Source organism: Erpetoichthys calabaricus, chromosome 10, assembly GCF_900747795.2.
Source record: "Erpetoichthys calabaricus chromosome 10, fErpCal1.3, whole genome shotgun sequence".
Lineage (NCBI taxonomy): Eukaryota > Metazoa > Chordata > Cladistia > Polypteriformes > Polypteridae > Erpetoichthys > Erpetoichthys calabaricus.
The window spans coordinates 10,395,040-10,413,107 of NC_041403.2; the positions used below are offsets into that span (position 1 = coordinate 10,395,040).

The following is an 18,068-nucleotide window of genomic DNA, read 5'->3' on the forward strand; positions in this document are numbered from 1 at the left end:
GCTGTTTGAGAGCAGTTCAAATAGACTGGCTGAGGCAGCATGTGCTTGTTACTGTATACCGATAATTCTCTTTCCGATCAGCTGTTGTAGATCTGTGATTCACACTCAGATACAGTGATATAAAAACTTCGAGTGGTGCAGTGAGAGTAATACGGAAAAAGATGATGCAAAGGGAGCAGCTGAAAGAAGAAGGTGCAGTGAGAGTAACAACGCTAAAGCAGTTATGGTATTTGGAATACTTTGGCTATTCCCTGGATCATTATATTGTTACAGGTTAATTACAATCAGATGCATTACACTAATAAACAATATGCAGTTAGTTTCAGTGTATATGATGAAGTCGCGTCAGGGATGTGGATCTAAAAAAGAAAGGGTAACCACACAGGAACAGTAGCACTGCTTTGATGCTGGGTGCCGCCAGTTTGCAAAACCAAGCAAAGAACTTGCGAATGCCAGAGTTGGAGTTACTGTGAAAATGTGTGTGACTTTACGCTAAGTTTAGGTTTTATACATCGTGATTTGAGCGTGGAAACGGGAGTACGCAACATTTTGTACATGAGGCCACTGGTCTTTAAAGCCGCCATCTTTGATACAGGAGTCCAGTTCTGTTTTGGTCTTATAAACATTGTTTACGCCTTTAATAACCATTTGCAGCCAGGGAACAACATACAGGTGGCTGCCCCAAAGCTTTTTTGGCTTTTGTCAAGCAATTTTTGTGACAACACATATTTTAACTCCATTTCTCTCTGGAAAAGCGCATCCCAATCACTTTTTTAGGTTAACTAGGAACTCTAAATTGGCCCCGTATTAGTGAACGGCATCCCATCCAAGGCTGTTTGCTGTTTTGTGCCCAGTGTCACTCTGAATTAGGGGGGTTCAGAAACGGGCGGATGGCTCTTACATGGTGGGTGCTGTCATCAATGAGCTGTGGGTCGCATTCTGCTTCCATGGCTCGCAGTACTGCAAAGGTCACTCACTCATTTCGCGGTGGAAGGTCACTTACATGAATGTCTCATTGTCCATCCCATCATTGGTTAGTAGGTTGTTTTGCAGGTACAGCTCTCGCAGCTCAGACAAGTGTGTGAAAGCCCCCTTGGGGATTTTTTCCAGCCTATTACTCTGTAAAAATATAAAAGTGACATTGTGTTAGGGGCGCGACGGATCAGACATTCATAGTCAACAAAACCTTCATATAGTGCCTTTCATAGTGAAGGTTTATTCAATACTAGCCATCCCCTGCGGCTCCACCCGTGTAGTAGTGAAACAGGACAAACTTTAAAAACCAATAAACAAACAGGTATTGCTAGCTAAGCAAAGGCGAGAAACACTCCAAAACGCAGAGGAAGACCGAGTTGAACGGAGGCTGGCGTGAGAGTGAGGGGATGCCCTGCCCGGCTACCCACTCCTTAAGTCACGCCTCCCCCTCAGCCCACAGCCTCTGTTTCGGATTAGCGTGAGTATATCGCTCCTGCAAGCAAACTATGATTCTTAGCATGATGAGAGAAGTCGCAAAATCAACCAGAATGTTCAAGCAAATTCTAGAAAGAAACCTCATCTAAATCCGTTAAGTAGTTCTCTAGTGAAAACTGGACAGACTTAAATTACATAATTTATATAAAGAGTGAGATAGTGCCTTTGTTATACTATATAGACTATACTCTCTTAGAAGGCTGGCGTCCTTCAACATCTGCAATAAGATGCTGCAGATGTTCTATCAGACGGTTGTGGCGAGTGTCCTCTTCTATGCGGTGGTGTGCTGGGGAGGCAGCATTAAGAAGAAGGACACCTCACGACTGGACAAACGGGTAAGGAAGGCAGGCTGTATTGTAGGCATGGAGCTGGACAGTTTGACATCTGTGGCAGAGCGACGGGCGCTGAGCAGACTTCTGTCAGTCATGGAGAATCCACTGCATCCATTGAACAGGATCATCTCCAGACAGAGGAGCAGCTTCAGTGACAGACTGAGGAGATCGTTCCTCTCCCACACTATGCGACTCTTCAGTTCCACCCGGGGGGGTAAACGTTAACATTATACAAAGTTATTGTCTGTTTTACCTGCATTATTAACAATCTTTAATTTAATATTTTTTTTCAGTATGCTGCTGCTGGAGTATGTGAATTTCCCCTTGGGGATTAATAAAGTATCTAACTATCTATCTTCACTTTTTCATGCATTTCAATGATCTCTTCTAATTTAAAGTATTTTAGGTGACTTTTATAGTGAGCACAATGGCAGGACATTTTCTAGGCAATTACATCAAAAGTGTTCTCCCTTAGAAGTTCTCACGTTTTCTTGTTTGAATTTAGCTTTTTTGAAACTGATCAACAGGAAAAGACTCTTTAATGTCAAAGTAAAAAGAGATCTAAATTATTACAAATATAAAACACAAAATAATTGATCACACAAAAATGTATCCCCTTTGAGGTGACACCCCTAAATCATCACTGGTCCTGCCAACTGGCTCTCTGTGTTTGGTTCCATCCATCCTTCCTCTAATTCTGATCAGCGTCCCTGTCCCTGCACTCCCATAGCATGACGCGACCACCACTATGGCATTACACTGGTGATGATCAGCATCTCCAGACATACAGCTAAGAGTTCTGCCCAAAGAAGATCCATTTTTGTTTCATCAGACCATAGAATCTTCATCGTCCTGCTCTCACTGTTCTTTAAATGCTGTTTCAGCAAAAGTGGATTCTGTTTTTCTTAATCTTGTTTAATTGCAAATGCTTCTTCAAAACCTAAGGTGCTGTTTGGCAACATAAACACTCTCTTCAATCTACCTGTCAGCAGCTCCCCTCAGAGTACACCAGAGTCCCGTGAACTTTTAATCAGCTTTTTTATAAATAAAATCCAAGCCGTTCGATCCACCATTATTCTTCAAGGTGATAATCATTGTGGGACGATACCGGCCTCTGTTAGGCCAGTGCACAGCCATTTTACTTCCTTTCAATTGGTTTACTTTTCTTGGCTGACTGATAGAGTCAGGCACATGAAACCTTTGAATTATAGATAGATAGATAGATAGATAGATAGATAGATAGATAGATAGATAGATAGATAGATAGATAGATAGATAGATAGATAGATAGATAGATAGATAGATAGATAGATAGATAGATAGATAGATAGATAGATAGGAATGGCTCTATCTATCTATCAGACAGACAGACAGACAGACAGGAATGGCTCTATCTATCTATCTATCAGACAGACAGACAGACAGACAGACAGACAGACAGATAGATAGATAGATAGATAGATAGATAGATAGATAGATAGATAGATAGATAGATAGATAGATAGATAGATAGGAATGGCTCTATCTATCTATCTATCAGACAGACAGACAGACAGACAGACAGACAGACAGACAGATAGATAGATAGATAGATAGATAGATAGATAGATAGGAATGGCTCTATCTATCTATCTATCAGACAGACAGACAGACAGACAGACAGACAGACAGACAGACAGACAGACAGATAGATAGATAGATAGATAGATAGATAGATAGATAGATAGATAGATAGATAGATAGATAGATAGATAGATAGATAGATAGATAGATAATTGAAAGGCACTATATGACAGATAGATAGATAGATAGATAGATAGATAGATAGATAGATAGATAGATAGATAGATAGATAGATAGATAATTGAAAGGCACTATATCTATCTATCTATCTATCTGTCATATAGTGCCTTTCAATTATCTATCTATCTATCTATCTGTCATAGATAGATAGATAGATAGATAGATAGATAGATAGATAGATAGATAGATAGGAATGGCTCTATCTATCTATCTATCAGACAGACAGACAGACAGACAGACAGACAGACAGACAGACAGACAGACAGACAGACAGACAGACAGACAGACAGATAGATAGATAGATAGATAGATAGATAGATAGATAGATAGATAGATAGATAGATAGATAGATAGGAATTGCTCTATCTATCTATCTATCAGACAGACAGACAGACAGACAGACAGACAGATAGATAGATAGATAGATAGATAGATAGATAGATAGATAGATAGATAGATAGATAGATAGATAGATAGATAGATAGGAATGGCTCTATCTATCTATCTATCAGACAGACAGACAGACAGACAGACAGACAGACAGACAGACAGACAGACAGACAGACAGACAGACAGATAGATAGATAGATAGATAGATAGATAGATAGATAGATAGATAGATAGATAGATAATTGAAAGGCACTATATGACAGATAGATAGATAGATAGATAGATAGATAGATAGATAGATAGATAGATAGATAGATAGATAGATAGATAGATAGATAGATAGATAGATAGATAGATAATTGAAAGGCACTATATCTATCTATCTATCTATCTGTCATATAGTGCCTTTATATTATCTATCTATCTATCTATCTGTCATAGATAGATAGATAGATAGATAGATAGATAGATAGATAGATAGATAGATAGATAGATAGATAGATAGATAGATAGATAGATAGGAATGGCTCTATCTATCTATCTATCTATCAGACAGACAGACAGACAGACAGACAGACAGACAGACAGACAGACAGACAGATAGATAGATAGATAGATAGATAGATAGATAGATAGATAGATAGATAGATAGATAGATAGATAGATAGATAGATAGATAATTGAAAGGCACTATATGACAGATAGATAGATAGATAGATAGATAGATAGATAGATAGATAGATAGATAGATAGATAGATAGATAGATAATTGAAAGGCACTATATCTATCTATCTATCTATCTGTCATATAGTGCCTTTCAATTATCTATCTATCTATCTATCTGTCATAGATAGATAGATAGATAGATAGATAGATAGATAGATAGATAGATAGATAGATAGATAGATAGATAGATAGATAGATAGATAGATAGATAGATTTGTTCTCACTAATGTCCTTCTGCACTTTAACACTAACGTTGTCTGGCCATGGCCACTTAGTTGATTTTAGCTTTCCTGCCCCTTTTGACCCTCTGCCCTCTCTAATGGTATTTCGCACCCACCAAGCAATGCCAGTTCTTGTAGCATCAACACAATCAAAACATTTTAATGTCAATTCTCTGAGATTTTTCATTTAAGGAAGACAAAAGTTTCAAGTTAACATTATTCAATTCACTGATCGTGGTGCTGGAGAGTGAAAACGTGTTGCAGGTTGAGTAGCACATGCAGGTAAGAACTTGACTGGACTTTACACCTGGGACAATAAGGACCCTATTAGCACTGGAGAATGGTGACGTGTTGCAAGATGGTTAGCACATGCAGATAACAATTTCATTGAACTCCATTCACGTGACAGTAACGACCCTATAGTGTATTATATAGCACCTTTCACATCTATCATATGTCACCTCTCATACCTACAGTATCTAACACTAATGATGGCCCTGGAGAGTGATGACATTATTAGAACATGCAAATAAGAATTTCACTGGCCTCTGTACATGTGACAATGAGGATTCCACAGTCCTCTAAGCCCGTATTCTCATTAGTTGCTCGGTCCTCAGGCAGCACCGTCATGGTCAACGTTAGAGCTGAAGAGCTGGCCTCAATGAACCAGCAGAAGGGGCCATTATTACCTTAAGGTGCAGCTTGTTCAGGGAGACTGGCAGGTTCTTGGGCACGTACTTCAGGAAGTTGCTCGACATGATCAGCGTCTCGATGTTGTCAGATCCATTGAAGACATGATCGGGTAGGCCGGCGTCTGTCAGTTTATTGTTGTGCAGATACACCGACCTTGGGAAGCGTACAAAACAAACTGGAGTTATGTTAAAACATCCATTCAGCCATCATCTACACCCGCTTAGTCCAATTCAGGGCTGGCCACTGAGCCAATCGTCAGGCACCAACCCTGGAAGGGACACCAGTCCATCTGGTGATCAAGATGAAAAATAATAATGTGAAAACATTCACCCACGTCTCCATTACTTAACTGACCAGCTTCTCTCAAGTTTTCATTTTGCTGGTAAAAGCAGAGGAACAAGACCCCGCAGCCCAGCGCCATTAGACTTACTGTTAAACAGGAATGAGGGAGGAAACCAATGGAGAACTACGCAGACAGTGGCACCCTGGGCACAGACCTCACCCACCATGCCGTGCCTCAGCTGCACACCTGACAGGACAAACAGGGCGAACAGGACAAAGAGACCCCACCAAGTACTGCCCAGGCTGAAGTTCTTACTTGAGGCCTGCCTTCTGTCCAAAGGTGTGAAGATAAACCTTGGTGAGCTGGTTAACTGCAAAGTCGACACTGATGAGCGAAGGTGGAAGGAAGCGAGGTGGAGCAGTGAGCTGGGAAAAGGAGAACACAGAAACTTGAGATCAGAGACATCTTCAGACATCTCGTTTTACAAAACGAGCGGCAGACCATCTAGAAGAAAGAAGTGGGACACAATGGCAGCTTAAGGGAGTGGACTCTGAGGCAAGCGGCTGCATGTTCAATCCTGACCCCCACCTCACTCTGTGACCCTGAGCTTCTGCTACAAGTACTGGGGGTCTAGGTTGGGGGGACCATGTCAGGCTCTATGTGACCAAACAACATTAAAAATAACAAACAGAAAGTGAATGGGGCCTTCGGGCGGTGGCACTGAGTGACAAAGCAGGTCTCCAGACCTAAACCCTATTGAGCATCTGTGGGGCAGGTAGAGGAGCGTAGGGTCTCTAACATCCACCAGCTCCGTCATGTCGTCATGGAGGAGTGGGAGAGGATTCCAGTGGCGACCTGTGAAGCTCGTGTGAACTCCATGCCCAAGAGAGTTAAGGCAGTGCTGGAAAACAATGGTGGCCACACAAAATACTTTGGGCACAATTTGGACCTTTGTGACTTAGTGGTGTACTCACTTTTGTTGCCAGCGGTTTAGATATTAATGGCTGTGTGTTGAGTTATTGTGAGGGGACAGCAAATTTACAACGTTATACAAGCTGTACACGGACTACTGTACATTGTGTCATTGTGTTATATCTTCAGTGTTGTCCCAGGAAAAGATATAATAAAATATTTACAAAAATGTGAGGGGTGTACTCACTTTAGTGAGATACTGTATGTATATATATATATTAAAATGTACTACTACAGTGCATCCAGAAAGTATTCACAGCACATCACTTTTTCCACATTTTGTTATGTTACAGCCTTATTCCAAGATGGATTAAATTCATTTTTTTCCACAGAATTCTACACACAACACCCCATAATGACAACTTGAAAAAAGTTTACTTGAGGTTTTTGCAAATTTATTAACAATAAAAAAACTGAGAAATCCCATGTCCATAAGTATTCACAGCCTTTGCTCAATACTTTGTCGATGCCCCTTTGGCAGCAATTCCAGCCTCAAGTCTTTTTGAATATGATGCCACAAGCTTGGCACACCTGTCCTTGGCCAGTTTCTCCCATTCCTCTTTGCAGCACCTCTCAAGCTCCATCAGGTTGGATGGGAAGCGTCGGTGCACAGCCATTTTAAGATCTCCAGAGATGTTCAATCAGATTCAAGTCTGGGCTCTGGCTGGGCCACTCAAGGACATTCACAGAGTTGTCCAGAAGCCACTCCTTTGATATCTTGGCTGTGTGCTTAGGGTCGTTGTCCTGCTGAAAGATAAACCGTCGACCCAGTCTGAGGTCAAGAGCGCTCTGGAGCAGGTTTTCATCCAGGATGTCTCTGTACATTGCTGCAGTCATCTTTCCCTTTATCCTGACTAGTCTCCCAGTCCCACAGCATGATGCTGCCACCACCATTCTTCACTGTAGGGATGGTATTGGCATGGTGATGAGCGGTGCCTGGTTTCCTCCAAACGTGATGCCTGGCATTCACACCAAAGAGTTCAATCTTTGTCTCATCAGACCAAAGAATTTTCTTTCTCATGGTCTGAGAGTCCTTCAGGTGCCTTTTGGCAAACTCCAGGCGGGCTGCCATGTGCCTTTTACTAAGGAGTGGCTTCCGTCTGGCCACTCTACCATACAGACCTGATTGGTGGATTGCTGCAGAGATGGTTGTCCTTCTGGAAGCTTCTCCTCTCTCCACAGAGGACCTCTGGAGCTCTGACAGAGTGACCATTGGGTTCTTGGTCACCTCCCTGACTAAGGCCCTTCTCTCCCGATCGCTCAGTTTAGATGGCCGGACAGCTCTAGGAAGAGTCCTGGTGGTTTTGAACTTCTTCCACTTACGGATGATGGAGGCCACTGTGCTCATTGGGACCTACAAAGCAGCAGAAATGTTTCTGTAACCTTCCCCAGATTTGTGCCTCGTGACAATCCTGTCTCGGAGGTCTACAGACAATTCCTTTGACTTCATGCTTGGTTTGTGCTCTGACATGAACTGTCAGCTGTGGGACCTTCTATAGACAGGTGTGTGCCTTTCCAAATCATGTCCAGTCAACTGAATTTACCACAGGTGGACTCCAATGAAGCTGCAGAAACATCTCAAGGATGATCAGGGGAAACAGGATGCACCTGAGCTCAATTTTGAGCTTCACGGCAAAGGCTGTGAATACTTATGTACATGTGGTTTCTCAATTTTTTTATTTTTAATAAATTTGCAAAAACTTCAAGTAAACTTTTTTCACGTTGTCATTATGGGATGTTGTGTGTAGAATTCTGAGGAAAAAAATGAATTTAATCCATTTTGGAATAAGGCTGTAGCATAACAAAATGTGGAAAAAGTGATGTGCTGTGAATACTTTCCTGATGTACTGTATATATGGGAAAAATGTGTGGCGCAGTGGGTAGCGCTGCTGCCTCGAAGTTGGGAGATCTGGGGACCTGGGTTCACTTCCTGGGTCCTCCCTGCGTGGAGTTTGCATGTTTCCCCGTGTCTGCGTGGGTTTCCTCCCACAGTCCAAAGACATGCAGGTTAGGTGGATTGGTGATTCTAAATTGGCCCTAGTGTATGCTTGGTGTGTTTGTGTGTGTCCTGCGGTGGGTTGGCACCCTGCCTGGGATTGGTTCCTGCCTTGTGCCCTGTGTTGGCTGGGATTGGCTCCAGCAGACCCCTGTGACCCTGTGTTTGGATTCAGCGGGTTGGAAAATGGATGGATGGATTTTCATTCTACTTTTCCAGGTGTTCTAATTGTTTAATTAATCCATTATTTACTAAGTAGTGGGGCTGACGCTAAAGTAGTTTCCTCTGAAGACGTGTGGGTTAGGGGGATTGGAGACGATATACTGGCCCCTGATGAGTGTGTGTGTGTGTGTTTTGCCATGCAATGGGCATGCATCTTGTCTTGTACCCCCCCATGATTGCTGAGGTAGACACCATCATCTTTCATGACTCTGCCCTGGATCAGAGTGTTTCAAAAATGGATGGACTTGGCATTGAGGAGCGTGGCGCACCAGTGCCCTCCATACCTGCCCCCAGCCTCTCCTTTCTGCCTGCTGCACCGGTTTTTCCCAGTTTCTATCAGATTCTCTGCGTCCTGCAGCTTTATGGAGGAGCGGCTGTCTGCGGGACGCTGGGGACGCCTGCAATGACCAAAGCAGCTTTGGCCCGAGTGAGGATTATTCCGCCCCAAGCCTCTCGGTGACAGCTGGCAGGCCACGGCGCGGCTTGCTCTAATTTATTGGAAACTGGATTATCCATTGTTTTCATTTAGTTTCATGTGTCATACCTTGTTTAAAGAAGATTAGAGGGAATTAACCAGATACACATTCCAGCAGAATGCTGATGGCAACGGGTAGGGGAGTACGGTGTGCAAAAGTAGGGCAATCTAGTAGAAGGACCGGCGGACCACCTCAGCACCCCAGCCCGGTGGGGCGTAAGGGCATCTCAAAGCATCTATTGTCCGGTCAACAGCATGGACGGAGTCAACAGCATGGACGGAGGCCTCGTCTTGAGGGCTCTGACCACTATTGTCTGGGTCTGTTTGCGCCAGGTCTGCCCACAGCTTCAAGGCGTTCACTTGACTTCTCAAGGTGGGCAGCATGGGTTTCTGTGGGAAACGCGTTTTTAGCACCCACACCGGGCAAGCAGCAGGCTAGAGGCGTCACATTAAGATGCAGTCATTTTGATTAATCAGAAGGCCTACTGGCTTGGTCTTCACGATCCACGGCAGTTTGTTGAATGACCTGACCTGGCCTGGCGGTGCTCTCATGTCAGACATTTCTAACGTTGGTCACTTTCTCTTCTACAGAGAAAATCAGACAAACGTTTTCTGACCTGAAGCGGCTCAGCACAGCAGCAGGATAAGGGAAAAAATCCATCCATCCATCCCTTATTCAACCCGCTATATCCTAACACAGGGTCACGGGGGTCTGCTGGAGCCAATCCCAGCCAACACAGGGTGCAAGGCAGGAAACAAATCTCGGGCAGGGTGCCAACCCACCAAAGTCTACTACACTATGCTGTACTATACTACACTATACTCTATTACACTCTATTCTACTATACCACACTATAGTATACTACACCAACACTATACTGTACCACACTCTACTACATTATACTACACCACACTATAATCTACTACACTATACTACAGTACATCATACCACACTTTACTATACTACATTATACTGTACTACAACACTATACTATACTGCACTGTACTACACAAGACTCTACTACACTACACTATTATAGTATACTACACTCTATTACACAACACTCTAATACAATACACAACTCTCTACTACACTACACAACACTCTACCATACTATGCTACACTACAGTATACTACAGTACACTGTACTATGCTATACTACATCATACTACACTATACCACATTGTACTCTACTATATTATACTACACTACACTATACTACAGTACATCATACCACACTTTACTACACTACATTATACTGTACTACAACACTATACTATACTATGCTGTACTACACAAGACTCTACTACACTACACTCTACTACAGTATATACTACACTATATTACACAACACTCTACTACACTACACAACACAATACTATACTATGCTACACTACAGTATACTATGGTACACTATAATATGCTATACTACACTACACCATATTACACAACACTCTACTATACCACACTACACTACACAATACTATACTATGCTACACTACAGTAAACTACAATACTCTATACTATACTACACCATACTACACTATACTCTACTATACCACACTGTGCTCTACTACATTATACTGTACTACAATATACTACAGTACATCATACCACACTTTACTACACTACATTATACTGTACTACAACACTATACTATGTTGTACTACACTGCACTACACAAGACTCTACTACACTACACTCTACTATAGTATACTACACTATATTACACAACACTCTACTACACTACACAACACTCTACCATACTATGCTACACTGCAGTATACTACAGTACACTATACTATGCTATACTACACCGTACTACACTATACTCTACTATTCCACACTACACTCTACTACATTATACTACACTACACTACACCACACTCTACTACACTGTACTCTACTTTACTACACTACACTATATTAAACTGTACTGAACTTCTTTGTTTGTTGTGGTTCAGTTCCAGGGGTCTCAACAGTCCTGGGGTACCACTGTGGCAGTCAAATAACCGTTTTTTTTTTTTTAAATTAGTGGTCTCGGTTGTTTCATTAGTTGTTTTTTTTTTCTCCTCTTTATTGTGTTTTTGGCAAACTGCTACCTCACATGTAAAAGGAATTCAGAAATGTGTGTTTTTTGCATTAACTATAAAAGTGCTTCACTTCCTTTTTAATTCACGTCTTTCTGTGGAGTTTGCCCCTTTAATTGTATTCAAATACTATGACAAGCAGTGTGAACACGGGTGCAAATGATACTGAATGCTAAAAGAAAGCAGATTCACGGGTACGCTGTAAATAATAAGAAAACACTTTAAAACTTCTGACAAAATCAAAATAAATACATTGTAAGTTGTAACTACTACACACACACACACGTGCAGGATGCACATTCACGTGTTAAAAATAAACATAACCTGACACAAGAGGAAAGCCGTTCTAGAACACCAGATAATACGCTGGCCGCTGAGGACCTCGATGGATGTGCAGCACACGTGAATGACGTGTTATCGCCGCCGTGTGGGCTCTCCGCTGTTCACTTATGATGGTCGTCACAACAGGACAACTGAATAACAATGGACAGTTGCATTGGAGTTGATGACAGACTGAAATTACTGGCAGCTTTATCTGTGACGATACAAACTGTAAAAGAATAATTGAAGCAAACGGGGTGTCACAATCCGACAAAAAGATGGCCATTAGCAGAATGGACCGTGACAAGATGCGGATTTCAGGACTCAAAACACCCGAATCAACAAATCTACCAAACGACACCAGTAGACGCACAGATGAGGCTGCACAGAGTCCACCTTCTGACTGCACGTCTGCAGAGATACAGTGGTGTGAAAAACTATTTGCCCCCTTCCTGATTTCTTATTCTTTTGCATGTTTGTCACACAAAATGTTTCTGATCATCAAACACATTTAACCATTAGTCAAATATAACACAAGTAAACACAAAATGCAGTTTGTAAATGATGGTTTTTATTATTTAGGGAGAAAAAAAAATCCAAACCTACATGGCCCTGTGTGAAAAAGTAATTGCCCCCTGAACCTAATAACTGGTTGGGCCACCCTTAGCAGCAATAACTGCAATCAAGCGTTTGCGATAACTTGCAAGGAGTCTTTTACAGCGCTCTGGAGGAATTTTGGCCCACTCATCTTTGCAAAATTGTTGTAATTCAGCTTTATTTGAGGGTTTTCTAGCATGAACCGCCTTTTTAAGGTCATGCCATAGCATCTCAATTGGATTCAGGTCAGGACTTTGACTAGGCCACTCCAAAGTCTTCATTTTGTTTTTCTTCAGCCATTCAGAGGTGGATTTGCTGGTGTGTTTTGGGTCATTGTCCTGTTGCAGCACCCAAGATCGCTTCAGCTTGAGTTGACGAACAGATGGCCGGACATTCTCCTTCAGGATTTTTTGGTAGACAGTAGAATTCATGGTTCCATCTATCACAGCAAGCCTTCCAGGTCCTGAAGCAGCAAAACAACCCCAGACCATCACACTACCACCACCATATTTTACTGTTGGTATGATGTTCTTTTTCTGAAATGCTGTGTTCCTTTTACGCCAGATGTAACGGGACATTTGCCTTCCAAAAAGTTCAACTTTTGACTCATCAGTCCACAAGGTATTTTCCCAAAATTCTTGGCAATCATTGAGATGTTTCTTAGCAAAATTGAGACGAGCCCTAATGTTCTTTTTGCTTAACAGTGGTTTGCGTCTTGGAAATCTGCCATGCAGGCCGTTTTTGCCCAGTCTCTTTCTTATGGTGGAGTCGTGAACACTGACCTTAATTGAGGCAAGTGAGGCCTGCAGTTCTTTAGACGTTGTCCTGGGGTCTTTTGTGACCTCTCGGATGAGTCGTCTCTGCGCTCTTGGGGTAATTTTGGTCGGCCGGCCACTCCTGGGAAGGTTCACCACTGTTCCATGTTTTTGCCATTTGTGGATAATGGCTCTCACTGTGGTTCGCTGGAGTCCCAAAGCTTTAGAAATGGCTTTATAACCTTTACCAGACTGATAGATCTCAATTACTTCTGTTCTCATTTGTTCCTGAATTTCTTTGGATCTTGGCATGATGTCTAGCTTTTGAGGTGCTTTTGGTCTACTTCTCTGTGTCAGGCAGCTCCTATTTAAGTGATTTCTTGATTGAAACAGGTGTGGCAGTAATCAGTCCTGGGGGTGGCTACGGAAATTGAACTCAGGTGTGATACACCACAGTTAGGTTATTTTTTAACAGGGGGGCAATTACTTTTTCACACAGGGCCATGTAGGTTTGGATTTTTTTTCTCCCTAAATAATAAACACCATCATTTAAAAACTGCATTTTGTGTTTACTTGTGTTATATTTGACTAATGGTTAAATGTGTTTGATGATCAGAAACATTTTGTGTGACAAACATGCAAAAGAATAAGAAATCAGGAAGGGGGCAAATAGTTTTTCACACCACTGTAACTCCAGAAATTGAACCTGAGGGTCTAATAGGAAATGCAAACAGGCCGTGACAGGATAGCATCAGCGTTTTAACATGCGGTGTATCCACAGACCACAATGCTTCTCAAAACCCGACTTGCTGTCGTGATGTCACATCGTGAAGCAACAATTAAAATGACAGAAAGATATCTCAGCAGACAACAAGCACATCTCAAACGTGTGGAGCCGAGTAGCTGTGGTGGTCAGCTTGTGTGCTCGTCCGTCCGTCTGTCTGTCTGTCTGTCTGTCTGTCTGTCTGTCTGTCTGTCTGTCTGTCTGTCTGTCTGTCTGTCTGTCTGTCTGTCTCCACGGTCACTCGTTACAACATGCAAATGAGTTCCTAAACTCCAGTTCTCTCGTGCTACTGACCTCCACAACTGATAGCAGCACATTTAGCTTGTTATTCTCTCTCTCTCAGTGTCAGGCCTTTTCTTCATTTACTTTTGCTTTCTCCCTGAAACCCCAGCAGCAGTCTGAAACACACGGACTGGAGGAATCGTGGGCAGGCATTTTAGGAAGACTCCCGTGGGCGGAGCCTTTGCAGCGCAGGATTTTGCCACCATTCGCTACACACTTTTGAACGAATTGGTGGTCCCCAGACGAGTGTTCTCATTTTAGAATCCCATCTGGTCCTGTGAGACTACTGGTGAGCAGTAAACCTATAGACAGCAGTGTTTCAGTTCAACTTTTTGGCCACTAGAGAGCCACAGTGCTTACCTGTGAAGTGTTTTTCAGGAATGTACTCAGGGTTATAGAGAGACACGGTGGTGGGGGGCATTCATCTCCTGTGTGATGTGCTCCAATTCAACACTTTAGCCACTAGGGGGCATAATCCCTGCCTGTGAAGTAACATTTAATAAAATACTTAGGTCATATGGTCTGTCAGGGGTGAGCAGTAAACACACAGACAGTTGGGTTCTTGTTTAACGATTTGGCCACACATCGCTTGTCTGTGTAGTAATGAATACACTTAGCGTCATAGAGAGGGTCGGTAATGGGGATGAAAGCTCCTGTCTGATGTGTTCTACTTCAACTCTTTAGCCACAAGGGGGCGTAATTCCTCCCCATGAATTTACATTAAATAAAGAACTTGGGTTACGTTGACTGTCAGTGGTGAGCAGTAAACTCAGACAGTTGTGTTCCTGTTCAATGCTTTGGCCACTAGGGGGCCACATTGCTCGTCTATGAAGTAGTGTGTATTAGATAGATAGATAGATAGATAGATAGATAGATAGATAGATAGATAGATAGATAGATAGATAGATAGATAGAGATGTGCAAGGTACTATATAGGCAGATAGATAAATATGAAAGGCATACTTTATTAATCCCAAGGGGAAATTCTCATACTCCAGCAGCAGCATAATGATAAAGAACAATATTAAAATAAAGAGTGATAATAATGCAGGTATACAGACAGACAATAACTTTGTATAATGTTAATGTTGGAATTGAAGAGTCGCATAGTGTGGGTGAGGAACGATCTCCTCAGTCTGTCAGTGGAGCAGGACGGTGACAGCAGTCTGTCGTTGAAGCTGCTCCTCTGTCTGGACAGTTTGACATCTGTGGCAGAGCGACGGGCGCTGAGCAGACTCCTGTCAATCATGGACAATCCACTGTATCCACTGAACAGGATCATCTCCAGACATAATTAGATAATAATTCATAATTAGATTTGTTTTGTCATAGATTTTTTTTTTTTTTGTGCAACCATTTACATCAGCAACTGTTTTTTTTCTGTCCTGGAATAGTAAAATTACCTTTTTTTATGAATATATGCCTCTCTTGTGCCTCTCTTATTATTTTATTTATTTTTTTATTAGTATTATTATTATTTTAAACTTTATTAATCCCGAAGGAAATTACTTAGTTTTTCTGTATAATAATAATAATTCATTACATTTATATAGCGCTTTTCTCAGTACTCAAAGCGCTATCCACACAGGGAGGAACCTGTATACCCCTTGGGGTCACAGCGCAGGGTCAGCCATTGTACAGCGCCCCCGGAGCAATTACAGGTTAAGGGTCTTGCTCAAGGGCGCAGCAGAGTACAATCTCTTTTGGCAGTGATGGAGATTCGAAACCAGTAACCTTCTGGATACCAGCACAGATCCTTAGCCTCAGAGCCACCACTCCACCCTATATTATATTATTACCTCCTCAGTCCTGGTCGGTCCCAAACTACTAGCAGGCCATCTGCTTTAGTAGACGGCTTGTGACATTCTTGTTCACCTCTTTGACTATTAGGGGGCCACATTGCTTGTCTGTGCAGTAGTGTGTAATAATGACTTACCTTCACAGAGAGGGCGAGTATCTAGTGGGGATTAAGTCTCCTGTCTGATGTGTTCCACTTCAACTCTTTAGTCTTTAATTCAATATTGTTTTTTATCAGTATGCTGCTGCTGGAGTATGTGAATTTCCCCTTGGGACTGATAAAGTATCTATCTATCTATTATATAGTGCCATTCATATCTATCTATCTATCTATATAGTGCCTTACACATCCATCCATCCATTTTCCAACCCGCTGAATCCGAACACAGGGTCACGGGGGTCTGCTGGAGCCAACACAGGGCACAAGGAAGGAACCAATCCCGGGCAGGGTGCCAACCCACTGCAGGACACACACAAACACACCCACACACCAAGCACACACTAGGGCCAATACACATCTATCTCTATCTACCTATTATATATTGCCTTTCATATTTATCTATCTATCTATCTATCTATCTATCTATCTATCTATCTATCTATCTAGTGCCTTGCACATCTCTATCTATCTATCTATTATATAGTGCCTTTCATATCTATCTATCTATTATATAGTGCCTTGCACATCTCTATCTATCTATCTATATAGTGCCTTACACATCTATCTCTATCTATCTATTATATATTGCCTTTCATATTTATCTATCTATCTATATAGTACCTTGCACATCTCTATCTATCTATTATATAGTGCCTTTCATATCTATCTATCTATCTATCTATCTATCTATCTAGTCACTAAGGAGCATAATTCCTTCCCATGAATTTACGTTAAATAAAGTGCTCAAGTTATGTGGACTGTTAGTGGTGAGCAGTAAACTCACAGACAGCTGTGTTCCTGTTCACTTCCACTAGGGGGCCACACTGTCTGCTCGTGAGGTAATATTCAGGAATGTACTCCAGGCTATGGAGAGACTCAGTGGTCTCTCAGTTTTGGTCGGGGGATTAAAGCTCCTGACTGATGTGCTCCAATTCAACTCTTTAGTCACTAGGGGGCCACACTGCATAGCTGTGAAGTAATATTGATGAATGCACTTCGCTTCACAGAGAGGGTGAGTAGTGGGGATTAAGTCTCCTGTCTGTTGTATTCCAGTTCAACTCTTTAGCCACTAGGGGGCACAATTCCTGTCTGTGAAGTAACCTTTAATAAAATGCTTAGGTCACATGGACTGTCAGGGGTGAGCAGTAAACTCGCAGTTTTGTTCCAGTTCAACTGTTTAGCCACTAGGGGCCCACATGCCCTGCTTGTAAAACAGCATTAAATAAAGTCGGGCAGTCACTGGTGGTGAGTAAATGTCTTAGCCAGTGTGTTCCAATTCAACTCTTTAGCCACTAGAGGGCGCCAATGCTTGGCCATAAACTAATATGTACTCGCATACTCAAAGGGTAGAAATCATCGACGAGGATTAAAACCCCAAAGCTCGTTGCTTTCCAGTTCAGCTCTTTAATCACAAGGGGGGCAATGCCGCCTGCACGTGTGATCAAATTAAATGGCATACTGAGGTTTATAGAACTAACTCAGAGATGGGAGTTAAAGCCACAGCCCCAAGTATTTCTGTTCAGCTCATCGGCCTCATTATCCGAGATCTCCATTAATATTCTCAGGATTACAGAGTCAGCCTGATGTGTTGCCCCCAGCCTCTCTGTCTCTCTCATTCTCTCTCTGATGTGTTCCAGTTCATCCCTGCCGCCTCTAGGGGGCCACACTGCCCACAAAGCCATGTAGTCACCTCCCAT

The 18,068-nt window shown here is 42.2% G+C and overlaps 1 protein-coding gene across 1 annotated transcript in view; it reads right to left on the reverse strand.

Moving 5' to 3' along the window:
• podn (podocan) overlaps positions 1–18,068 on the reverse strand; it is a 43,486-nt gene that overhangs the window by 15,493 nt on the left and 9,925 nt on the right. Inside the window, exons 5-7 of the mRNA XM_051932718.1 lie at positions 6,235–6,344; positions 5,633–5,789; positions 1,004–1,119 (exon numbers count right to left, since the gene is read on the reverse strand). Of these exons, the coding sequence (XP_051788678.1) occupies positions 1,004–1,119; positions 5,633–5,789; positions 6,235–6,344 (383 nt within the window). The remainder of the gene's footprint in view (positions 1–1,003; positions 1,120–5,632; positions 5,790–6,234; positions 6,345–18,068) is intronic.